The sequence below is a fragment of the Semicossyphus pulcher genome, unplaced genomic scaffold (genome assembly GCF_022749685.1).
Source record: "Semicossyphus pulcher isolate SPU_LCO1_2020_fin unplaced genomic scaffold, fSemPul1.0.p SCAF_14, whole genome shotgun sequence".
NCBI classification, from domain to species: Eukaryota; Metazoa; Chordata; class Actinopteri; order Labriformes; family Labridae; genus Semicossyphus; species Semicossyphus pulcher.
In genome coordinates this window covers 9,889,127-9,915,466 of record NW_027211648.1, presented here as the reverse complement: position 1 = coordinate 9,915,466, position 26,340 = coordinate 9,889,127, and the positions used below count along the sequence as shown (strand labels likewise).

General features: G+C 40.7%; 3 gene segments (V, D, J or C); 2 read left to right on the top strand and 1 right to left on the bottom strand.

Annotated features, from left to right (window-relative positions):
- Positions 1-5,470, bottom strand: part of LOC138591785 (Ig kappa chain V-III region MOPC 63-like) — a 61,673-nt gene extending 56,203 nt beyond the window's left edge. The window contains 2 exon segments of the V gene segment in view: positions 5,015-5,331; positions 5,413-5,470. Coding sequence covers positions 5,015-5,331; positions 5,413-5,464 — 369 coding nt within the window.
- Positions 5,471-5,538: 68 nt separating this feature from the next.
- LOC138591181 (immunoglobulin lambda constant 6-like) lies at positions 5,539-7,389 on the top strand. The segment is given in 3 exon segments: positions 5,539-5,604; positions 6,019-6,145; positions 6,899-7,389. Coding segments are annotated over 3 exon segments (516 nt in total).
- A 16,784-nt stretch (positions 7,390-24,173) lies between these two features.
- Positions 24,174-26,340, top strand: LOC138591180 (immunoglobulin lambda constant 6-like). The segment is given in 2 exon segments: positions 24,174-24,228; positions 26,018-26,340. Coding segments are annotated over 2 exon segments (378 nt in total).

Genomic DNA, 26,340 nt, shown 5'->3' with positions numbered 1-26,340 from the left:
GTGGTGGAGAGGAGGGACAGTTCATCGTCTTTCGGCTCATTTGGTTACTCAGAGTACAACAACAACAAAAAGAGTAAATGATGGTCTTAGTTGTGGTTTCACTTTTTATTGTATCTGCATTTAACTTTTGTCACGCATGGCTCTGTTTTCATCAAAAGGTCTTTTGCACCCTCTGCTGGCAGACTGAATGAACTGCAGCTAGACTGTACCTGAATCTATCTCACCTCATTCTGAAACAGGTGTTGCATCTAGGATAATATGCCTACTTGACCTCAGTGTGTTAATCCCAAATATCAAATCCTTCTCACCACACTTGTTTGTAACTTATACTGACCTGTTTAGAAAATTGCATATTTTAATGTGCTGGAATTCTCTCTCTCTTTAAGATAGTTTAAAGATGTTCAAAGGACTTCAGGGTTTGTCTACCAGTCATTTGGTTATGAAGTCATTTTTATCTTATTCATCTTGGATGTTTTCCTTTCACTATAGACCCTTTCAACATTTACCTCCTGCCAATAACTACTCGACTCGACTCGACTGTGGGGTGGTTTTTTGATGTCAGAATTACAGGTCGATTTTTGACGTCAGCCTTTTGCTTCTCTCTATGGTTATCCTGTGACCAGTAATCCCATTGAGTGATCCACACACAAGTCTCTTTAGGTCCACCTTTATTAATAAGGCGCTCTATCCATGGAGCTATCTGCTTGCCCTGCCTTAGTGGATTCATTTGGAGTTTTGAAATCATTACAGTTGTGCATAATTGTATTGTTAGTATGTTGGAAATGTTGGAGTCGAACCAGGTTCTGAACGTACCTGAAAGTTGCAATCTCTTTGCATTCCCACATGCAGTGAAATAGTGTGCCTTTAAACTGTTCGCATTTAACACAAATATCTGGAATATTATTATTGAACTGTAATTTGGCAGGAGTTAGGTAGGATCGCATCAGCCAATTATATTGTAGTAATCTTAATCTTGTGTTTGCCGTTTGTCTATGTGCGTTAGTGCATATCACACCCCAGTCATCCAAGGAGATATCCTCCTGAATATCTTTCTTCCAGGCTTCAAGCCGGTCAGTAGAGGATTCAGGTGAGTTAGAAACCAACATATCATACAACACTGAAATACGCCCTTTGCTATGACAATTCCCAGAGATCAAACGTTCCATTTCAGAAAGAGGTGGAGGAGTTAATAACTGATTACGGGAAGCGGTTATAAAGCTTCTTACCTGCAAATATTTGAAAAAGTGGTTATTCAAAAGGTCATATTTAGTGCGTAGCTGTTCAAATGACATCAAATTTTCGTCTTGAAACATATCTCCTATTTTAGTAAGACCTTTTGTGGCCCAAAGACGAAAGCCTTGGTCCGCTTTAGCTGGTTTAAATTGGTCATTACCCCAAATTGGGCTAAAATGGGATATTAAGGAGTTTTCTACAAGGAGATCTCTAACATTGTACCAAACATTGATCATATTCAACACAAATGGGTTAGTTGTTTGTTCCCTAAGCTTTTTAATACTTGCAGAGTACATGTATGCGTTAAGTGTTAGTTTAGGTGTAAGTGAAGATGATTCGATGTCTACCCATGCTGGGGCTGACTCTGAGGAGAAGTAATACATTATAGTGCGCAACTGCGCGGCCCAATAATACCACTGGAAGTTTGGAAGTTTGAGTCCCCCCCTGTCATATGGCAAATATAATAATGTCAAACGTAGCCGATGTCGTCTGTTATTCCAAATAAAATTCAGACATGTTTTCCTTCATTTAGAGAAGTAGGATACTGGCAGGGGTAGAGGTATATTTTGAAACAGGTACAATAGTTTTGGTAGAACATTAATTTTAAGTATGTTTATTTGCCCTATCAAAGAAATCGGCATATTAGACCATCTTTCTATTGATTTATAAATTGACTCCAGAGTAGGATTATAATTGGTTTGGACAATTTTCCCCACATAAGGAACTATGTGTACACCAAGATAGGTATAATTATCTGTAGAGCTAAATGAGGAAATATAATCCATAGGGTTGCGCCTTTCTAGTTCATTCAATAACATTATAGAGGACTTTGTATTATTGACCTTATACCCTGAGAATAATCCAAATGTCTTAATTACATCTAATAAGGCCGGGATTGAGTTTGATAGGTCCGTAAGGAATAGAATGACATCATCTGCAAAGAGAGCTATTCGACGCTCTAACTGTCCTAGCCTGATCCCAGATATATTCTCGTGTGCTCTAATTGCCATGGCGAAGGGCTCTATAGCTAATGTAAATAAGAGGGGTGACAAGGGGCACCCCTGTCGAACCCCTCTGTTGATATTAAATGGTTGAGAAATAACATTGTTAGTCAGAATTTCAGCAGTGGGAAGAGTGTATAGTATCTTTACCCATTTACTGAAAGCTGACCCAAATCCAAACCGGTCCAGAGCCGCAAACAGAAAAGGCCATTCAATTCTATCAAACGCCTTTTCGGCATCGAGTGAGCGCAGAGCTGTATCGGGGGCATCTTTTTTTTCATTTAGTATATTTAACACCCTACGTACGTTATGAAAACCTTGTCTCCCTTTAATAAACCCATTTTGATTCATCTCTATAATATTTGGGAGTACAGACTCTAATCTACGTGCTAAAACCTTGCAAAGAATTTTTATGTCCGAATTCAAAAGTGAGATTGGGCGGTAAGATTGACATTTATGGGCCGGTTTGTTCGGTTTTAAAAGTAGAGTGATCATTGCTCCTCTCAATGAAGGAGGGAGTGAACCGTTGTCATAGGATTCCTGAAACATTTCCATAATTGGAGTTATAAGTTTATTTTTAAACTTTTTATAAATGTCAACTGGCAAGCCATCAGGGCCAGCTGCCTTACCGGCATTCATCGCATCAATTGCTTCTATAATTTCATTCATTGTCAAATTAGAATCTAGATTGGTTTTTGCTTCTTTTGAAATGTTTGGAAATTTCAAATTGTCTAAAAAAAATGTCTGTGTGTCCGAATTAGGTGGGTATTCTGAATGGTATAGAGATTCATAGAACTCTCTAAAGGTGTCATTTACCTTTTTAGGGTCCACAGTCATTTCACCCCTAATATTTTCAATTGCATTAATCGCTCTTTCCGATTGTAATTGTTTAATTTGCCAGGCTAGGAGCTTCCCTGGTTTCTCTCCTTGGTCATAAAAAGTCTGTTTCAGTCTCTGCAAGCTATTTGCAGCTCCCTCTGCAGACATTTTGTTGTATTCAGCCTTAAGTAGTAATAGTTCCTGATGTGGGTCTGCTGAACTAAAAACTCATCCTTCTCTAATGATTTGATTTTAGAATCTAGCTGTTCTAGTTTTAGACGGGTGTGCTTTAATTTAGGAGAAGTAAAACTTATAATTTGTCCTCTTAAAAAGGCCTTAAAAGCTTCCCATTTAGTACAAGCCGGGGTCTGTGTTGTGTTAAATTCAAAAAACATATCTATTTGATTTCCAACAAAATCTGTAAAAGCAGCGTCCTGTAGCCACTTTATATGAAAACGCCATCTCGGAGGGCTATTAACCAACTTAGTATCAGAGTAAATAAAAGATATTGGCGCGTGGTCTGATATTAATATACTATCATATTTGCAGCCCTCAATTGTATATCTAATCTGTGTCGAGATTAAAAAGTAATCTATTTGCGAATACGTTTTGTGTGTGCCAGAGTGACAAGAATATTCTATATTGTTTGGGTTCAGTTCACGCCAGATTTCAGATAAGCTTAGATCTTTCATGAAATTCAATATAGATTTTCTTGTTCTAGTGTGAGATGTATCGGAACCTGTAGACTTGTCTTTTAGTGGGTCTAGGGTGACATTGAAATCACCCCCATGATGAAATTCCCTGGGAGCGTTGACAAGGTCAAGGTGTTTGCAACTTATACTGACCTGTTTAGAAAATTGCATATTTTAATGTGCTGGAATTCTCTCTCTCTTTAAGATAGTTTAAAGATGTTCATAGGACTTCAGGGTTTGTCTACCAGTCATTTGGTTATGAAGTCATTTTTATCTTATTCATCTTGGATGTTTTCCATTCACTATAGACCCTTTCAACATTTACCTCCTGCCAATAACTACTCGACTCGACTCGACTCGACTGTGGGGTGGTTTTTGATGTCAGCCTTTTGCTTCTCTCTATGGTTATCCTGTGACCTGTAATCCCATTGAGTGATCCAGACACAAGTCTCTTTAGGTCCACCTTTATTAATAAGGCACTCTATCCATGGAGCTCTCTGCTTGCCCTGCCTTAGTGGGTTCATTTGGAGTTTTGAAATCATTACAGTTGTGCATAATTGTATTGTTAGTATGTTGGAAATGTTGGAGTCGAACCAGGTTCTGAACGTACCCTCTGATACACCGGTCGCTTACCCTATCCATTGAGCTAACCCCCTCAGCAACGTGCCACCTGCAAGTACGTACTTGTTTGTGTATATCTACCTTTAATTCCATTGTGGTGATTTAAAGAAAGGCCCCAGCTGGGAAATCCAACCCATGACCTTTTACCTGCCAGGTGACGGTGCTAACCCGGGCAACAACCAGCCGCACTGAGGTGCGTACCTGTTTGGGTTTATCTACCTTACCTACCTCACATTATGATTTAAAGAAGGCCAGGAACTACTTTCTGCAAGGCAACAGAGCTAACCACTACACCTACCTGACGCTTTGCAACATCTGCCTGTGTCAGTACATTTATTTTCCATTACAGTATGATCATTTAAAGAAAGGCCATCTGTCAAATGGCAGTACATTCCCTGTGTATGTGTATTTACTTCCAGTTACATTATGATAATATGTGGAAGTAAAAACCTTCTGAAAGTTCTCAGTAAGTGGTGCACTTAGCTAACTTCATAAAGTGCTTGTTTCACGGTGGGGAAACAGCCCATGTGCATACACACCGCCAGACGAATGTGTCAGAGTTCCTCTTCAGCAGCTGCAGTCACTTCCTGTTCAGAGTCTCTGCAGCCTGACTGACGGAGGTTTTTGTATGACGATAAATCACTGTGTGAACACCGGACCACTATGAACACTCTGACAGTAGTAAACTGCTGCGTCTTCAGTCTGAACTCCAGTGATGGTCAAAGAGAAGTCAGAGCTTGCTCCACTGCCACTAAACCGGGCTGATGTTCCTGAAGGACGTCTGCTTCGATGATTTATGAGGAGCTTTGGACTCTGTTGAGGTTTTTGTTGAAACCAGAATATACATAGATCAATACTATCGCAGATGTAAACGGGCTCACTTGTTTTACAGGTGAGAGTGACAGTGGATCCTGGAGTAAAGGTCACTTCTGGAGGCTGAGTCACAGTCACCTTGCCGCTGCATCCTGCAGGCAGAAACAAATAATGTTTCAGTAAGAATAACAGAGAGAAGGCTGCACGTCATGATGTAAAATGAGTGAACAAACCTGTGAAACAGCAGCAGGCCAGCGTCCAGACGAGGATGGTGATGGGAGTCATGCTGTGTTGTCTGACAGATCTGAGTCGTGCAGTGTTGAACTCACAGGACTATAAACCGTCAGGATCAGCTGACGATGCAAAGCCTGCGCTGTATGGAAATCATTTCTCTGTTGAACACAGACGGCAACGTGGAACAGAAAGTCAGAGGATTACTGCCTGGATTTACTCCATTTATGATATTATTGAACAGAGGGAAATAATAACTAATAACTAATATTTTTTAGTTCGGTTGAGGATTTAAGGAAAAGTTTGTCTGCGCTGTTTGTTGATGTCTGTGTACTTGTCTTTAGTCTCTAGGTTTGCTGTCGATAAACAATATGTCAGTTTAGCTTCAAATTTATTATAATTTTAAAGCATTATGTAAAAAAAAGTCTAAATCTATTTATTTGAAACTGGATAAATAACTTTGTTAAAAGGAAACTGTCTTTGTTTCTTGGTCAGGTGTAGAACAAAACAAAACTCATAAAAATAATCTTTATTTATACAATAATTTGAATCCACATAATTAGAAAAACTTCGTTATTTCAATAAGGTGAATATTTACTATGTTATAGCTAAAAGGAGGGAACCTTTCAGTGGATAGATGCTTGTTCAGAGTGCAGGAGGTTTTTGTACGGCCGCTTAATGCGTTTGTATCACTGTGGGACACTTTTGGTGGAGGAACCAAACTCGTCGCTGACTGTGAGTACCAGAGATTTTTATTCCGTACAACTTATAGCATTTACAAAATATAGAATGAGACTCTGATCGAATCCGGTGTTTGAATCTTTTTAATCATTTTTGTCCATTTATCGAGAATGGCTGATCTCACAATCTGAGAAAAAGCTTCACAGGCATCAATATTAACGTTTTGTGTTGTTAAATATTTAGAACAAAGACAATAACCTCTTTATGTTTCAATTTTCTTAAATGTAATGTATGTATGATAATAAATTATTATCTGCTTGGACATTTTAAAAGTAAAAAGTAAAATGTTCTAACTGAATCTAAACGTCGCTACTCTAATATTGTTTTTATTTATACACGTCACTCATCAACATTAAAACATGTTTTAGATTTAAAGTCTGATTCGTGTCGAACACAGTTGTGATGTTATCGGGACATGCAGCTCATCTTGGTGTTCACGCTTCATTCATTTTACATGCAGTAAAAAGGAAGTGAAAGAGACGGCGGATTAAGCTTTTTACCGTTAATCACATGACTCTTTCAGCTCTGCAGTTAGAACTGAAAATATTCTTCCCAGGGAGAAGATCGTATTATTTTCATGTTATCTTCATGAAGCAAAGACATCATCAATAATCTTTATATATTAGTTTAGATTTACACTTGAATCATCTGATGGTCGGACTCTGACTGATTCATGACTGCAACAGAATGACTAAAGTATATATCTAAGTATGTACATTTCTCTTCTCCTCTCTCTCTCTCCTGCAGTGGGCGTTCAGCAGCCCTCCCTGACCGTCCTCCCCCCCTCCTCAGTGGAGCTGCAGCAGGGCAGAGCCACGCTGGTGTGTCTGGCCAGCGGGGGCTTCCCCTCAGCCTGGAGGCTGGGCTGGAAGGTGGGAGGCAGCAGCAGCTCCTCAGAGGCGTCACACAGCCTGGAGGTCGTGGGGAGGGACGGCCACTACAGCTGGAGCAGCACCCTGAGCCTCTCTGCAGACCAGTGGAGGAGGGCGGGCTCAGTGAGCTGTGAGGCCAGTCTGGCTGGACAGAGCCCTGTCACTCAAACCCTGGCCCCTGAGCGCTGCTCAGAGTAGAGCTTCAGCAACACTTCCTGTCTGGAAGTGACTCTGCTTCTTTGATAGAGGTCTTGTTGAGCTACACATCTCCTCTGTTCAGATGTTTCTGCACGTTTCACAGCTTTCTACTCAGTGTTTTAGTGTGCATGTTGCTTTATCTTCTGCATATTCACCTCTGTGTTTATTACTGTTCAAATCAAACTGCATGTGAACATTAAACCAACATTAAATCAAACAGTGGATTATAATGCGTCTGTGTCTTTGTGTTACTTCTATTGTATATTGTGAACAATACTTTGACATCAACATCTCAGAATCATACCCTACACCTTTTCAAAATAAAGCCTTTTCAGAACCACGTTTGGATTATCAAAATAACGGGTAGAAATTGGAAAATGTTGTTTGGACTGTTGTTGTATGAGATGCTTTTTGCAGCTATCGATGGAGACACTGTCCAAGTTTTTTTGTTCAGTAATCAGAGATTATAGTTCAACCAGAATTTGAGTTTTTAGCCTTTTCATAAATCAAATACACAGAAAAGGCCTGAAGATCAAATTGTATATGTAAAAGCATGTGTGAGTTTCTCTCAGTTGTATTTAGATTGCCTGTGGTTCTGCTTGATGACTCTTGTGTTCACTGGACCATTTATCCTCTTCACATTATCTTCATCAACCCTCTGCACCTGCAGGAGGACGTTTACACTGCAGTCTAACTGAAGGAGGTTTTTGTACGGCTCTAAATCACTGTGTGAACCCTGCACTGCCATGGAAGCCCAGACAGTAATAATCTCCGAGATCTTCGGCCTGAACACCAGTGATGGTTAGAGTGTAGTCAGAATCAGACTGGCTGCCACTGAATCGAGAAGGAGTTCCTGATTCGAGAGTTGATGCTTGATATATAAGCAGTTTGGGAGCCTGTCCAGGTTTCTGAAGGTACCAACTGAGATCAGCACCAATATCTGAACTCCCTGTGGCGCTGATAGTCACAGTCCCACCAAGACTTACAGACTTGGATTTGTCAGACTGAGTCAAAAAATTGTTTGCAAAAGACTCTGAAATGAGAAAAGAAGAGACGACATTGAGAAGAAATAGACTGTGAGACAAAAACACAGAGCAAAATGTACACAGACATGAAAAGAACAGACATATTGTGCATCAAATAAACAATACTCCTATTATCATAAGTCTCTCACCCTGACTCAGAAAGCCCAACATGACAAGCAGAGCTGTTTGAAACATCATCCTGATTCAGTTTTCAGTGTGTTGCGTGAAAACAGCTCAGACCCTCTGTGACAGAAGAACTTTTAACTCTGGGGAGCCGTGATGCAGAAAAGTCATGCAAAACACATTCAAACACACACCTGTTCATGTGAAACAGCAGAAGAAGAGTTGTGGTGGAGAGGAGGGACAGTTCATCGTCTTTCGGCTCATTTGGTTACTCAGAGTACAACAACAACAAAAAGAGTAAATGATGGTCTTAGTTGTGGTTTGACTTTTTATTGTATCTGCATTTAACTTTTGTCACGCATGACTCTGTTTTCATTAAAGGTTCTTTAGCACCCTCTGCTGGCAGACTGAATGAACTGCAGCTAGACTGTACCTGAATCTATCTCATCTCATTCTGAAACAGGTGTTGCATCTAGGATAATATGCCTACTTGACCTCAGTGTGTTAATCCCAAATATCAAATCCTTACACCACACTTGTTTGCAACTTATACTGACCTGTTTAGAAAATTGCATATTTTAATGTGCTGGAATTCTCTCTCTCTTTAAGATAGTTTAAAGATGTTCATAGGACTTCAGGGTTTGTCTACCAGTCATTTGGATATGAAGTCATTTTTATCTTATTCATCTTGGATGTTTTCCTTTCACTATAGACCCTTTCAACATTTACCTCCTGCCAATAACTACTCGACTCAACTCGACTGTGGGGTGGTTTTTTGATGTCAGAATTACAGGTCGATTTTTGACGTCAGCCTTTTGCTTCTCTCTATGGTTATCCTGTGACCTGTAATCCCATTGAGTGATCCAGACACAAGTCTCTTTAGGTCCACCTTTATTAATAAGGCGCTCTATCAATGGAGCTCTCTACTTGCCCTGCCTTAGTGGGTTCATTTGGAGTTTTAAAATCATTACAGTTGTGCATAATTGTATTTTTAGTATGTTGGAAATGTTGGAGTCGAACCAGGTTCTGAACGTACCCGGTCGGTTACCCTATCCATTGAGCTAACCCCCTCAACAACTTGCCACCTGCAAGTACGTACTTGTTTGTGTATATCTACCTTTAATTCCATTGTGGTGATTTAAAGAAAGGCCCCAGCTGGGAAATCCAACCCATGACCTTTTACCTGCCAGGTGACGGTGCTAACCCGGGCAACAACCAGCCACACTGACGTGCTTACCTGTTTGGGTTTATCTACCTTACCTACCTCACATTATGATTTAAAGAAGGCCAGGAACTACTTTCTGCAAGGCAACAGAGCTAACCACTACACCTACCTGACGCTTTGCAACATCTGCCTGTGTCAGTACATTTATTTTCCATTACAGTATGATCCTTTAAAGAAAGGCCATCTGGCAAATGGCAGTACATTCCCTGTGTATGTGTATTTACTTCCAGTTACATTATGATAATATGTGGAAGTAAAAACCTTCTGAAAGTTCTCAGTAAGTGGTGCACTTAGCTAACTTCATAAAGTGCTTGTTTCACAGTGGGGAAACAGCCCATGTGCATACACACTGCCAGACGAATGTGTCAGAGTTCCTCTTCAGCAGCTGCAGTCACTTCCTGTTCAGAGTCTCTGCGGCCTGACTGAGGGAGGTTTTTGCACGACGATAAATCACTGTGTGAACTCTCCATCAGCATGGTAGCCCAGACAGTGATAATCTCCGAGATCTTCAGCCTGAACACCAGTGATGGTTAGAGTGTAGTCAGAACCAGACTGGCTGCCACTGAATCGAGAAGGAGTTCCTGATTCGAGAGTTGATGCGTCGTATATAAGCAGTTTGGGAGCCTGTCCAGGTTTCTGAAGGTACCAACTGAGATCATCACCAATATCTGAACTCCCTGTGGCGCTGATCGTCACAGTCCCGCCAAGACTTACAGACTTGGATTTGTCCGACTGAGTCAGAAAACTGTTTGCAAAAGACTCTGAAATGAGAAAAGAAGAGACGACATTGAGAAGAAATAGACTGTGAGACAAAAACACAGAGCAAAATGTACACAGACATGAAAAGAACAGACATATTGTGCATCAAATAAACAATCCTCCTATTATCATAAGTCTCTCACCCTGACTCAGAAAGCCCAACATGACAAGCAGAGCTGTTTGAAACATCATCCTGATTCAGTTTTCAGTGTGTTGCGTGAAAACAGCTCAGACCCTCTGTGACAGAAGAACTTTTAACTCTGGGGAGCCGTGATGCAGAAAAGTCATGCAAAACACATTCAAACACACACCTGTTCATGTGAAACAGCAACAGAAGAGAGCAAACCAGAGGATTACTGCCTGGATTTACACACTTTATGAGCTTTTTTAAACAGAAGAAAATATCTATATTAGAAGTTAAGCTGAGGATTTAAGAATGAGACTTAGTTTACTGTGACTGGTATGATACAGATCTTTCTCTGCCTCGAATTCACTCAGGAGATTTACTCATTTCAGTTGTGCTCAATGTCAGTGTTTAAATGATTATTATTTAAAGCCATGATGTTAACTGAAGCATCAATGAACTGATCTAAAACTGAGGGAATAATGACTTTATTACAAGGAGGCTGTGAGTGTTTAGTGTTGCTTGTAGAAAAGTAGAGCAAAATGTCAAAAATAATCTTCATTTCTTTCATCATTTCCATCCATAGCTTTAATACAGATTTGTAGAGTCAATCAAACGTATTCTTTCTTCATTAGTAGAAAAAGCAGAGTTTCTTTCAGTGGATAGATGCTTGTTCAGAGTGCAGGAGGTTTTTGTACGGCCGCTTAATGCGTTTGTATCACTGTGGTACACTTTTGGTGGAGGAACCAAACTCGTCAGTGACGGTGAGTACCAGAGATTTTTATTCCGTACAACTTATAGCATTTACAAAATATAGAATGAGACTCTGATCGAATCCGGTGTTTGAATCTTTTTAATCATTTTTGTCCATTTATCGAGAATGGCTGATCTCACAATCTGAGAAAAAGCTTCACAGGCATCAATATTAACGTTTTGTGTTGTTAAATATTTAGAACAAAGACAATAACCTCTTTATGTTTCAATTTTCTTAAATGTAATGTATGTATGATAATAAATTATTATCTGCTTGGACATTTTAAAAGTAAAAAGTAAAATGTTCTAACTGAATCTAAACGTCGCTACTCTAATATTGTTTTTATTTATACACGTCACTCATCAACATTAAAACATGTTTTAGATTTAAAGTCTGATTCGTGTCGAACACAGTTGTGATGTTATCGGGACATGCAGCTCATCTTGGTGTTCACGCTTCATTCATTTTACATGCAGTAAAAAGGAAGTGAAAGAGACGGCGGATTAAGCTTTTTACCGTTAATCACATGACTCTTTCAGCTCTGCAGTTAGAACTGAAATATTCTTCCCAGGGAGAAGATCGTATTATTTTCATGTTATCTTCATGAAGCAAAGACATCATCAATAACCTTTATTATTTTGGATTAACACTTGAATCATCTGATGGTCGGATTCTGACTGATTCATGACTGCAACAGAATGACTAAAGTATATATATAAGTATGTACATTTCTCTTCTCCCCCCTCTCTCTCTCCTGCAGTGGGCGTTCAGCAGCCCTCCCTGACCGTCCTCCCCCCCTCCTCAGTGGAGCTGCAGCAGGGCAGAGCCACGCTGGTGTGTCTGGCCAGCGGGGGCTTCCCCTCAGCCTGGAGGCTGGGCTGGAAGGTGGGAGGCAGCAGCAGCTCCTCAGAGGCGTCACACAGCCTGGAGGTCGTGGGGAGGGACGGCCACTACAGCTGGAGCAGCACCCTGAGCCTCTCTGCAGACCAGTGGAGGAGGGCGGGCTCAGTGAGCTGTGAGGCCAGTCTGACTGGACAGAGCCCTGTCACTCAAACCCTGGCCCCTGAGCGCTGCTCAGAGTAGAGCTTCAGCAACACTTCCTGTCTGGAAGTGACTCTGCTTCTTTGATAGAGGTCTTGTTGAGCTACACATCTCCTCTGTTCAGATGTTTCTGCACGTTTCACAGCTTTCTACTCAGTGTTTTAGTGTGCATGTTGCTTTATCTTCTGCATATTCACCTCTGTGTTTATTACTGCTCAACTCAAACTGCATGTGAACATTAAACCAACATTAAATCAAAGAGTGGATTATAATGCGTCTGTGTCTTTGTGTTACTTCTATTGTATATTGGGAACAATACTTTGACATCAACATCTCAGAATCATACCTGATATTATATAATAAATTCATTTGGATTATTAAAATGACGAGTAGAAAATGTGGTGTTTTAGTTTGGACTGTTTCTGTGCAGATATTAATTGAGACACTGCTCAATAGTTTGTGTTCTTGGTGATATCAGACGCTTTAGGAATCAAATACACAGAAAAGGCCTGAAGATCAAATCGTATATGTAAAAGCATGTGTGAGTTTCTCTCAGTTGTGTTTAGATTGCCTGTGGTTCTGCTTGATGACTCTTGTGTTCACTGGACCATTTATCCTCTTCACATTATCTTCATCAACCCTCTGCACCTGCAGGAGGACGTTTTCACTGCAGTCTAACTGAGGGAGGTTTTTGTACGGCTCTAAATCACTGTGTGAACGCTCCCCCATGGTCACCCATACAGTAATAATCTCCGAGATCTTCAGCCTGAACACCAGTGATGGTTAGAGTGTAGTCAGAACCAGATCTACTGCCACTGAATCGAGAAGGAGTTCCTGAGGAGAGAGTTGATGCTTTGTATATAAGCAGTTTGGGAGCCTGTCCAGGTTTCTGAAGGTACCAACTGAGATCATCACCAATATTTGAACTCCCTGTGGCGTTGATCGTCACAGTCCCGCCAAGACTTACAGACTTGGATTTGTCAGACTGAGTCAGAAAATTGTTTGCAAAAGACTCTGAAATGAGAAAAGAAGAGACGACATTGAGAAGAAATAGACTGTGAGACAAAAACACAGAGCAAAATGTACACAGACATGAAAAGAACAGACATATTGTGCATCAAATAAACAATACTCCTATTATCATAAGTCTCTCACCCTGACTCAGAAAGCCCAACATGACAAGCAGAGCTGTTTGAAACATCATCCTGATTCAGTTTTCAGTGTGTTGCGTGAAAACAGCTCAGACCCTCGGTGACAGAAGAACTTTTAACTCCGGGGAGCCGTGATGCAGAAAAGTCATGCAAAACACATTCAAACACACACCTGTTCATGTGAAACAGCAGAAGAAGAGTTGTGGTGGAGAGGAGGGACAGTTCATCGTCTTTCGGCTCATTTGGTTACTCAGAGTACAACAACAACAAAAAGAGTAAATGATGGTCTTAGTTGTGGTTTGACTTTTTATTGTATCTGCATTTAACTTTTGTCACGCATGACTCTGTTTTCATTAAAAGGTCTTTTGCACCCTCTGCTGGCAGACTGAATGAACTGCAGCTAGACTGTACCTGAATCTGTCTCATCTCATTCTCATTCAACTCTTGCACAGGCCATTGAATTATTGCAGAATTCTTTTATTATTGTTCAAAATACACTGCTTGAGCTAAAACTTGTTTTAAATGCAGATAAGACCAAGTGTATGATGTTTTCAAACTCAAGGAATGTGTCACAGTGTGTGCCTTTTGTTGTCACTCGTGATGGAAAACAGATAGAGGTTGTTCACACGTACTAATACCTGGGTATTTTAATTGATGACTCCCTTAATTTTAAACCACATGTGCTGCACCTGGTGAGAAAACTGAGGCTGAAACTGGGTTTTTATTTTCGTAACAAGTTGTGTTTTTCTTTTAATGTAATAAAGCGTCTGGTTGCTGCTACTTTTTTGCCTGTGTTGGACTATGGTGATCTTTTGTAAATGCACGCCTCTGCTCAGTGTCTTCATATGGTTGATACAGCTCACCATGCATCCCTGAGGTTCATTACCAACTGTAAAGCTCTGACTCACCATTGTGAATTATACTCTCGGGTAGGATGGCCTCCTCTGGCGACCCGTAGGCTCACACATGTTCACACTTTTATATATAAGGCAATTCTTGGTCTGCTTCCACACTACTCATGTGTTTTTATCACGCAGAAAAGTGCTGGACAATATTTACTGCGTTCTCAGGACTTCATCTTACTCTCTGTCCCAGATGGCCGGACAGGAATTGGGAAAAGGGCTTTTGGATATTCTGCACCCTCAGCATGGAATTTGTTGCAGAATGACTTGAAACTGAAGGAACTGCTCTCCCTAAATGCCTTCAAATCTAGAATGAAAGACTTCGAGGCAGATTCCATAAGATGTCGATGTCTTTAAATTGCCTGCTTGTACAACTTTCTTTTCTTTTTTAATTTGTCCCTGTTTGTGCGTCTGTCTGCAACTTTGTGTTTTCTGCTGCTGTCTTGGCCAGGTCTCCCTTCAAAATTAGATTCTTAATCTCAATGGGACTACCTGGTTAAATAAAGGTTAAATAAAATAAAAATAATTAAAAAAAATTCTGAAACAGGTGTTGCACCTAGGATAATATGCCTACTTGACCTCAGTGTGTTAATCCCAAATATCAAATCCTTCTCACCACACTTGTTTGCAACTTATACTGACCTGTTTAGAAAATTGCATATTTTAATGTGCTGGAATTCTCTCTCTCTTTAAGATAGTTTAAAGATGTTCATAGGACTTCAGGGTTTGTCTACCAGTCATTTGGTTATGAAGTCATTTTTATCTTATTCATCTTGGATGTTTTCCATTCACTATAGACCCTTTCAACATTTACCTCCTGCCAATAACTACTCGACTCGCCTCGACTCGACTGTGGGGTGGTTTTCGATGTCAGCCTTTTGCTTCTCTTTATGGTTATCCTGTGACCTGTAATCCCATTGAGTGATCCAGACACAAGTCTCTTTAGGTCCATCTTTATTAATAAGGCGCTCTATCCATGGAGCTATCTGCTTACCCTGCCTTAGTGGGTTCATTTGGAGTTTTGAAATCATTACAGTTGTGCATAATTGTATTGTTAGTATGTTGGAAATGTTGGATGCGAACCAGGTTCTGAACGTACCCTTTGATACACCGGTCGCCTACCCTATCCATTGAGCTAACCCCCTCAGCAACGTGCCACCTGCAAGTACGTACTTGTTTGTGTATATCTACCTTTAATTCCATTGTGGTGATTGAAAGAAAGGCCCCACCTGGGAAATCGAAACCCATGACCTTTTACCTGCCATGTGACGGTGCTAACGGTCAACAACCAGCCGCACTGAAGTGCTTACCTGTTTGGGTTTATCTACCTTACCTACCTCACATTATGATTTAAAGAAGGCCAGGAACTACTTTCTGCAAGCCAACAGAGCTAACCACTACACCTACCTGACGCTTTGCAACATCTGCCTGTGTCAGTACATTTATTTTCCATTACAGTATGATCATTTAAAGAAAGGCCATCTGGCAAATGGCAGTACATTCCCTGTGTATGTGTATTTACTACTTATTACATTATGATAATATGTGGAAGTAAAAACCTTCTGAAAGTTCTCAGTAAGTGGTGCACTTAGCTAACTTCATAAAGTGCTTGTTTCACAGTGGGGAAATAGCTCATGTGCATACACACCGCCAGACGAATGTGTCAGAGTTCCTCTTTAGCAGCTGCAGTCACTTCATGTTCAGAGTCTCTGCAGCCTGACTGAGGGAGGTTTTTGTACGACGATAAATCACTGTGTGAACACCGGACCGCTATGGACACTCATACAGTAGTAAACTGCTGCGTCTTCAGTCTGAACTCCAGTGATGGTCAAAGAGAAGTCAGAGCTTGCTCCACTGCCACTAAACCGAGCTGGTGTTCCTGAAGGACGTCTGCTTCGATGTTTTATGAGGAGCTTTAGACTCTGTTGAGGTTTTTGTTGAAACCAGAATATACATAGATCAATACTAGCGCAGATGTAAACGGGCTCGCTTATTTTACAGGTGAGAGTGACAGTGGATCCTGGAGTAAAGGTCACTTCTGGAGGCTGAGTCACAGTCACCTTGCCGCTGCATCCTGCAGGCAGAAACAAATAATGTTTCAGTAAGAATAACAGAGAGAAGGCTGCACGTCATGATGTAAAATGAGTGAACAAACCTGTGAAACAGCAGCAGGCCAGCGTCCAGACGAGGATGGTGATGGGAGTCATGCTGTGTTGTCTGACAGATCTGAGTCGTGCAGTGTTGAACTCACAGGACTATAAACCGTCAGGATCAGCTGACGATGCAAAGCCTGCGCTGTATGGAAATCATTTCTCTGCTGTAACACAGACGGCAACGTGGAACAGAAAGTCAGAGGATTACTGCCTGGATTTACTCCATTTATGATATTATTGAACAGAGGGAAATAATAACTAATAACTAATATTTTTTAGTGCGGTTGAGGATTTAAGGAAAAGTTTGTCTGCGCTGTTTGTTTATGTCTGTCTACTTGTCTTTAGTCTCTAGGTTTGCTGTCGATAAACAATATGTCAGTTTAGCTTCAAATTGATTATAATTTTAAAGCATTATGTAAAAAAAAGTCTAAATCTATTTATTTGAAACTGGATAAATAACTTTGTTAAAAGGAAACTGTCTTTGTTTCTTGGTCAGGTGTAGAACAAAACAAAACTCATAAAAATAATCTTTATTTATACAATAATTTGAATCCACATAATTAGAAAAACTTCGTTATTTCAATAAGGTGAATATTTACTATGTTATAGCTAAAAGGAGGGAACCTTTCAGCCTGGAGGCTGGGCTGGAAGGTGGGAGGCAGCAGCAGCTCCTCAGAGGCGTCACACAGCCTGGAGGTCGTGGGGAGGGACGGCCACTACAGCTGGAGCAGCACCCTGAGCCTCTCTGCAGACCAGTGGAGGAGGGCGGGCTCAGTGAGCTGTGAGGCCAGTCTGACTGGACAGAGCCCTGTCACTCAACCCTGGCCCCTGAGCGCTGCTCAGAGTAGAGCTTCAGCAACACTTCCTGTCTGGAAGTGACTCTGCTTCTTTGATAGAGGTCTTGTTGAGCTACACATCTCCTCTGTTCAGATGTTTCTGCACGTTTCACAGCTTTCTACTCAGTGTTTTAGTGTGCATGTTGCTTTATCTTCTGCATATTCACCTCTGTGTTTATTACTGTTCAACTCAAACTGCATGTGAACATTAAACCAACATTAAATCAAACAGTGGATTATAATGCGTCTGTGTCTTTGTGTTACTTCTATTGTATATTGTGAACAATACTTTGACATCAGCATCTCAGAATCATACCCTACACCTTTTCAGAATAAAGCCTTTTCAGAACTACGTTTGGATTATCAAAATAACGGGTAGAAATTGGAAAAAGTTGTTTAGACTGTTGTTGTATGAGATGCTTTTTGCAGCTATCGATGGAGACACTGTCCAAGTTTTTTTGTTCAGTAATCAGAGATTATAGTTCAACCAGAATTTGAGTTTTTAGCCTTTTCATAAATCAAATACACAGAAAAGGCCTGAAGATCAAATCGTATTTGTAAAAGCATGTGTGAGTTTCTCTCAGTTGTGTTTAGATTGCCTGTGGTTCTGCTTGATGACTCTTGTGTTCACTGGACCATTTATCCTCTTCACATTATCTTCATCAACCCTCTGCACCTGCAGGATGACGTTTTCACTGCAGTCTAACTGAAGGAGGTTTTTGTACGGCTCTAAATCACTGTGTGAACTGTCCTGCAGCATGTACACCCAGACAGTAATAATCTCCGAGATCTTCAGCCTGAACACCAGTGATGGTTAGAGTGAAGTCAGAACCAGACTGGCTGCCACTGAATCGAGAAGGAGTTCCTGATTCGAGAGTTGATGCTTTGTATATAAGCAGTTTGATAGCCTGTCCAGGTTTCTGAAGGTACCAACTGAGATCATCATCAATATTTGAACTCCCTGTGGCGCTGATCGTCACAGTCCCGCCAAGACTTACAGACTTGGATTTGTCAGACTGAGTCAGAAAATTGTTTGCAAAAGACTCTGAAATGAGAAAAGAAGAGACGACATTGAGAAGAAATAGACTGTGAGACAAAAACACAGAGCAAAATGTACACAGACATGAAAAGAGCAGACATATTGTGCATCAAATAAACAATACTCCTATTATCATAAGTCTCTCACCCTGACTCAGAAAGCCCAACATGACAAGCAGAGCTGTTTGAAACATCATCCTGATTCAGTTTTCAGTGTGTTGCGTGAAAACAGCTCAGACCCTCTGTGACAGAAGAACTTTTAACTCTGGGGAGCCGTGATGCAGAAAAGTCATGCAAAACACATTCAAACACACACCTGTTCATGTGAAACAGCAACAGAAGAGAGCAAACCAGAGGATTACTGCCTGGATTTACACACTTTATGAGCTTTTTTAAACAGAAGAAAATATCTATATTAGAAGTTAAGCTGAGGATTTAAGAATGAGACTTAGTTTACTGTGACTGGTATGATACAGATCTTTCTCTGCCTCGAATTCACTCAGGAGATTTACTCATTTCAGTTGTGTTCAGTGTCAGTGTTTAAATGACTCTTATTTAAAGCCATGATGTTAACTGAAGCATCAATGAACTGATCTAAAACTGAGGGAATAATGACTTTATTACAAGGAGGCTGTGAGTGTTTAGTGTTGCTTGTAGAAAAGTAGAGCAAAATGTCAAAAATAATCTTCATTTCTTTCATCATTTCCATCCATAGCTTTAATACAGATTTGTAGAGTCAATCAAACGTATTCTTTCTTCATTAGTAGAAAAAGCAGAGTTTCTTTCAGTGGATAGATGCTTGTTCAGAGTGCAGGAGGTTTTTGTACGGCCGCTTAATGCGTTTGTATCACTGTGGTACACTTTTGGTGGAGGAACCAAACTCGTCAGTGACTGTGAGTACCAGAGATTTTTATTGTGTACAACTTATAGCATTTACAAAATATAGAATGAGACTCTGATCGAATCCGGTGTTTGAATCTTTTTAATCATTTTTGTCCATTTATCGAGAATGGCTGATCTCACAATCTGAGAAAAAGCTTCACAGGCATCAATATTAACGTTTTGTGTTGTTAAATAGTTAGAACAAAGACAATAACCTCTTTATGTTTCAATTTTCTTAAATGTAATGTATGTATGATAATAAATTATTATCTGCTTGGACATTTTAAAAGTAAAAAGTAAAATGTTCTGACTGAATCTAAACGTCGCTACTCTAATATTGTTTTTATTTATACACGTCACTCATCAACATTAAAACATGTTTTAGATTTAAAGTCTGATTCGTGTCGAACACAGTTGTGATGTTATCGGGACATGCAGCTCATCTTGGTGTTCACGCTTCATTCATTTTACATGCAGTAAAAAGGAAGTGAAAGAGACGGCGGATTAAGCTTTTTACCGTTAATCACATGACTCTTTCAGCTCTGCAGTTAGAACTGAAAATATTCTTCCCAGGGAGAAGATCGTATTATTTTCATGTTATCTTCATGAAGCATGTAAAGACGTCATCAATCATCTTTATTATTTTGGATTAACACTTGAATCATGAGACTGATGGTCGGATTCTGACTGATTCATGACTGCAACAGATTGACTAAAGTTTATATATAAGTATGTACATTTCTCTTCTCCCCCCTCTCTCTCTCCTGCAGCGGGCGTTGTGCAGCCCTCCCTGACCGTCCTCCCCCCCTCCTCAGTGGAGCTGCAGCAGGGCAGAGCCACGCTGGTGTGTCTGGCAAGCGGGGGCTTCCCCTCAGCCTGGAGGCTGGGCTGGAAGGTGGGAGGCAGCAGCAGCTCCTCAGAGGCGTCACACAGCCTGGAGGTCGTGGGGAGGGACGGCCACTACAGCTGGAGCAGCACCCTGAGCCTCTCTGCAGACCAGTGGAGGAGGGCGGGCTCAGTGAGCTGTGAGGCCAGTCTGGCTGGACAGAGCCCTGTCACTCAAACCCTGGCCCCTGAGCGCTGCTCAGAGTAGAGCTTCAGCAACACTTCCTGTCTGGAAGTGACTCTGCTTCTTTGATAGAGGTCTTGTTGAGCTACACATCTCCTCTGTTCAGATGTCTCTGCACGTTTCACAGCTTTCTACTCAGTGTTTTAGTGTGCATGTTGCTTTATCTTCTGCATATTCACCTCTGTGTTTATTACTGTTCAACTCAAACTGCATGTGAACATTAAACCAACATTAAATCAAACAGTGGATTATAATGCGTCTGTGTCTTTGTGTTACTTCTATTGTATATTGTGAACAATACTTTGACATCAACATCTCAGAATCATACCTGATATTATAATAAACCTGATGTTACAGGAGATGGTGAATTTGTAATTGTGACATTTTTTTTATTTCATAATAAAACAGTTTCAATTCATTTGGATTATTAAAATGAAGAGTAGAAAATGTGGTGTTTTAGTTTGGACTGTTTCTGTGCAGATATTAATCGAGACACTGCTCAATAGTTTGTGTTATTGGTGATATCAGACGGTTTGTGAATCAAATACACAGAAAAAGCCTGAAGATCAAATTGTATATGTAAAAGCATGTGTGAGTTTCTCTCAGTTGTGTTTAGATTGCCTGTGGTTCTGCTTGATGACTCTTGTGTTCACTGGACCATTTATCTTCTTCACATTATCTTCATCAACCCTCTGCACCTGCAGGAGGACGTGTTCACTGCAGTCTAACTGAGGGAGGTTTTTGTACGGCTCTAAATCACTGTGTGAACGCTCCCCCATGGTTACCCAGACAGTAATAATCTCCGAGATCTTCAGCCTGAACACCAGTGATGGTTAGAGTGTAGTCAGAACCAGATCTACTGCCACTGAATCGAGAAGGAGTTCCTGAGGAGAGTCTTGATGCGTCGTATATAAGCAGTTTGATAGCCTGTCCAGGTTTCTGAAGGTACCAACTGAGATCAGAACCAATATTTGAACTCCCTGTGGCGCTGATAGTCACAGTCCCGCCAAGACTTACAGACTTGGATTTGTCAGACTGAGTCAGAAAATTGTTTGCAAAAGACTCTGAAATGAGAAAAGAAGAGACGACATTGAGAAGAAATAGACTGTGAGACAAAAACACAGAGCAAAATGTACACAGACATGAAAAGAACAGACATATTGTGCATCAAATAAACAATCCTCCTATTATCATAAGTCTCTCACCCTGACTCAGAAAGCCCAACATGACAAGCAGAGCTGTTTGAAACATCATCCTGATTCAGTTTTCAGTGTGTTGCGTGAAAACAGCTCAGACCCTCTGTGACAGAAGAACTTTTAACTCTGGGGAGCCGTGATGCAGAAAAGTCATGCAAAACACATTCAAACACACACCTGTTCATGTGAAACAGCAGAAGAAGAGTTGTGGTGGAGAGGAGGGACAGTTCATCGTCTTTCGGCTCATTTGGTTACTCAGAGTACAACAACAACAAAAAGAGTAAATGATGGTCTTAGTTGTGGTTTGTCTTTTTATTGTATCTGTATTTAACTTTTGTCACGCATGACTCTGTTTTCATTAAAAGGTCTTTAGCACCCTCTGCTGGCAGACTGAATGAACTGCAGCTAGACTGTACCTGAATCTGTCTCATCTCATTCTCATTCAACTCTTGCACAGGCCATTGAATTATTGCAGAATTCTTTTATTATTGTTCAAAATACACTGCTTGAGCTAAAACTTGTTTTAAATGCAGATAAGACCAAGTGTATGATGTTTTCAAACTCAAAGAATGTGTCACAATGTGTGCCTTTTGTTGTCACTCGTGATGGAAAACAGATAGAGGTTGTTCACACGCACAAATACCTGGGTATTTTAATTGATGACTCCCTTAATTTTAAACCACATGTGCTGCACCTGGTGAGAAAGCTGAGGCTGAAACTGGGTTTTTATTTTCGTAACAAGTTGTGTTTTTCTTTTAATGTAATAAAGCGTCTGGTTGCTGCTACTTTTTTGCCTGTGTTGGACTATGGTGATCTTTTGTAAATGCACGCCTCTGCTCAGTGTCTTCATATGGTTGATACAGCTCACCATGCATCCCTGAGGTTCATTACCAACTGTAAAGCTCTGACTCACCATTGTGAATTATACTCTCGGGTAGGATGGCCTCCTCTGGCGACCCATAGGCTCACACATGTTCACACTTTTATATATAAGGCAATTCTTGGTCTGCTTCCACACTACTCATGTGTTTTTATCATGCAGAAAAGTGCTGGACAATATTTACTGGGTTCTCAGAACTTCATCTTACTCTCTGTCCCAAATGTACAGACAGGAATTGGGAAAAGGGCTTTTGGATATTCTGCACCCTCAGCGTGGAATTTGTTGCAGAATGACTTGAAACTGAAGGAACTGCTCTCCCTAAATGCCATCAAATTTAGAATGAAAGACTTCGAGGCAGATTCCATAAGATGTCGATGTCTTTAAATTGCCTGCTTGTACAACTTTCTTTTCTTTTTTAATTTGTCCCTGTTTGTGCGTCTGTCTGCAACTTTGTGTTTTCTGCTGCTGTCTTGGCCAGGTCTCCCTTCAAAATGAGATTCTTAATCTCAATGGGACTACCTGGTTAAATAAAGGTTAAATAAAATAAAATGAAATAAAAAAAAATTCTGAAACAGGTGTTGCATCTAGGATAATATGCCTACTTGACCTCAGTGTGTTAATCTCAAATATCAAATCCTTCTCACCACACGTGTTTGCAACTTATACTGACCTGTTTAGAAAATTGCATATTTTAATGTGCTGGAATTCTCTCTCTCTTTAAGATAGTTTAAAGATGTTCAAAGGACTTCAGGGTTTGTCTACCAGTCATTTGGATATGAAGTCATTTTTATCTTATTCATCTTGGATGTTTTCCTTTCACTATAGACCCTTTCAACATTTACCTCCTGCCAATAACTACTCGACTCGCCTCGACTGTGGGGTGGTTTTCGATGTCAGCCTTTTGCTTCTCTTTATGGTTATCCTGTGACCTATAATCCCATTGAGTGATCCAGACACAAGTCTCTTTAGGTCCACCTTTATTAATAAGGCGCTCTATCCATGGAGCTATCTGCTTGCCCTGCCTTAGTGGGTTCATCTGGAGTTTTGAAATCATTACAGTTGTGCATAATTGTATTTTTAGTATGTTGGAAATGTTGGAGTCGAACCAGGTTCTGAACGTACCCTTTGATACACCGGTCGGTTACCCTATCCATTGAGCTAACCCCCTCAGCAACGTGCCACCTGCAAGTACGTACTTGTTTGTGTATATCTACCTTTAATTCCATTGTGGTGATTTAAAGAAAGGCCCCAGCTGGGAAATCCAACCCATGACCTTTTACCTCCCAGGTGACGGTGCTAACGGTCAACAACCAGCCACACTGACGTGCTTACCTGTTTGGGTTTATCTACCTTACCTACCTCACATTATGATTTAAAGAAGGCCAGGAACTACTTTCTGCAAGGCAACAGAGCTAACCACTACACCTACCTGACGCTTTGCAACATCTGCCTGTGTCAGTACATTTATTTTCCATTCCAGTATGATCATTTAAAGAAAGGCCATCTGTCAAATGGCAGTACATTCCCTGTGTATGTGTATTTACTTCCAGTTACATTATGATAATATGTGGAAGTAAAAACCTTCTGAAAGTTCTCAGTAAGTGGTGCACTTAGCTAACTTCATAAAGTGCTTGTTTCACAGTGGGGAAACAGCCCATGTGCATACACACCGCCAGACGAATGTGTCAGAGTTCCTCTTCAGCAGCTGCAGTCACTTCCTGTTCAGAGTCTCTGCGGCCTGACTGAGGGAGGTTTTTGTACGGCTCTAAATCACTGTGTGAACACTCCACCACCATGGTAGCCCAGACAGTGATAATCTCCGAGATCTTCAGCCTGAACACCAGTGATGGTTAGAGTGTATCTAGAACCAGATCTACTGCCACTGAATCGAGAAGGAGTTCCTGAGGAGAGAGTTGATGCTTGATATATAAGCAGTTTGGGAGCCTGTCCAGGTTTCTGAAGGTACCAACTGAGATCAGCACCAATATCTGAACTCCCTGTGGCGCTGATAGTCACAGTCCCACCAAGACTTACAGACTTGGATTTGTCAGACTGAGTCAGAAAACTGTTTGCAAAAGACTCTGAAATGAGAAAAGAAGAGACGACATTGAGAAGAAATAGACTGTGAGACAAAAACACAGAGCAAAATGTACACAGACATGAAAAGAACAGACATATTGTGCATCAAATAAACAATACTCCTATTATCATAAGTCTCTCACCCTGACTCAGAAAGCCCAACATGACAAGCAGAGCTGTTTGAAACATCATCCTGATTCAGTTTTCAGTGTGTTGCGTGAAAACAGCTCAGACCCTCTGTGACAGAAGAACTTTTAACTCTGGGGAGCCGTGATGCAGAAAAGTCATGCAAAACACATTCAAACACACACCTGTTCATGTGAAACAGCAACAGAAGAGAGCAAACCAGAGGATTACTGCCTGGATTTACACACTTTATGAGCTTTTTTAAACAGAAGAAAATATCTATATTAGAAGTTAAGCTGAGGATTTAAGAATGAGACTTAGTTTACTGTGACTGGTATGATACAGATCTTTCTCTGCCTCCAACTTACTCAGGAGATTTACTCATTTCAGTTGTGTTCAATGTCAGTGTTTAAATGATTATTATTTAAAGCCATGATGTTAATTGAAGCATCAATGAACTGATCTAAAACTGAGGGAATAATGACTTTATTACAAGGAGGCTGTGAGTGTTTAGTGTTGCTTGTAGAAAAGTAGAGCAAAATGTCAAAAATAATCTTCATTTCTTTGATCATTTCCATCCATAGCTTTAATACAGATTTGTAGAGTCAATCAAACGTATTCTTTCTTCATTAGTAGAAAAAGCAGAGTTTCTTTCAGTGGATAGATGCTTGTTCAGAGTGCAGGAGGTTTTTGTACGGCCGCTTAATGCGTTTGTATCACTGTGGTGGACTTTTGGTGGAGGAACCAAACTCGTCAGTGATTGTGAGTACCAGAGATTTTTATTGTGTACAACTTATAGCAAATATAACTTTGATCACAAGTTAAATGACTCTGATCAAGTTCGGTGTTTCTACATTGATGGTAATTATTTGTTATTTATCAAGAAAGTCTGATGTCACTATAAGAGAAGCAATAAATCAATATTAATTCAGTGTTGTGTGTTAATACATTGTTAGGAAACATAAAAGGCCCTTTTTATCTTTTAATATATATATTTCCTTGTAGAAATCTTTGCTGATTATCTGCTTGTAAATGTCCAGAGTAACAAGCAGACATTTCTTTACCCAAATCTTGACATTACTACTTTATTTCTTTTCTTTGATTCATGTCAAACATTGAAACTGTTTTTAAATTTAAAGTCTGATTTCTGTTCGAAACAAATATGACTTTTGCCGCTCGTCTTTGTGTTAACGGGCCGTTTATTTTAAATGTAGTAAAAAGGAAGTGAAAGAGCTTTCACATGGACGAGTGATTTACTGTCACAGCTTTAAACTACATGTGAAGTCGTCGTCAACAGTCACGTTTAAATACATTTAAAGAAGCTTGAATCATCCGATGGTCAGATTCTGACTGATTCATGACTGCAACAGAATGACTAAAGTATATATATAAGTATGTACATTTCTCTTCTCCCCCCTCTCTCTCTCCTGCAGCGGGCGTTGTGCAGCCCTCCCTGACCATCCTCCCCCCATCCTCAGTGGAGCTGCAGCAGGGCAGAGCCACGCTGGTGTGTCTGGCCAGCGGGGGCTTCCCCTCAGCCTGGAGGCTGGGCTGGAAGGTGGGAGGCAGCAGCAGCTCCTCAGGGGCGTCACACAGCCTGGAGGTCGTGGGGAGGGACGGCCACTACAGCTGGAGCAGCACCCTGAGCCTCTCTGCAGACCAGTGGAGGAGGGCGGGCTCAGTGAGCTGTGAGGCCAGTCTGACTGGACAGAGCCCTGTCACTCAAATCCTGGCCCCTGAGCGCTGCTCAGAGTAG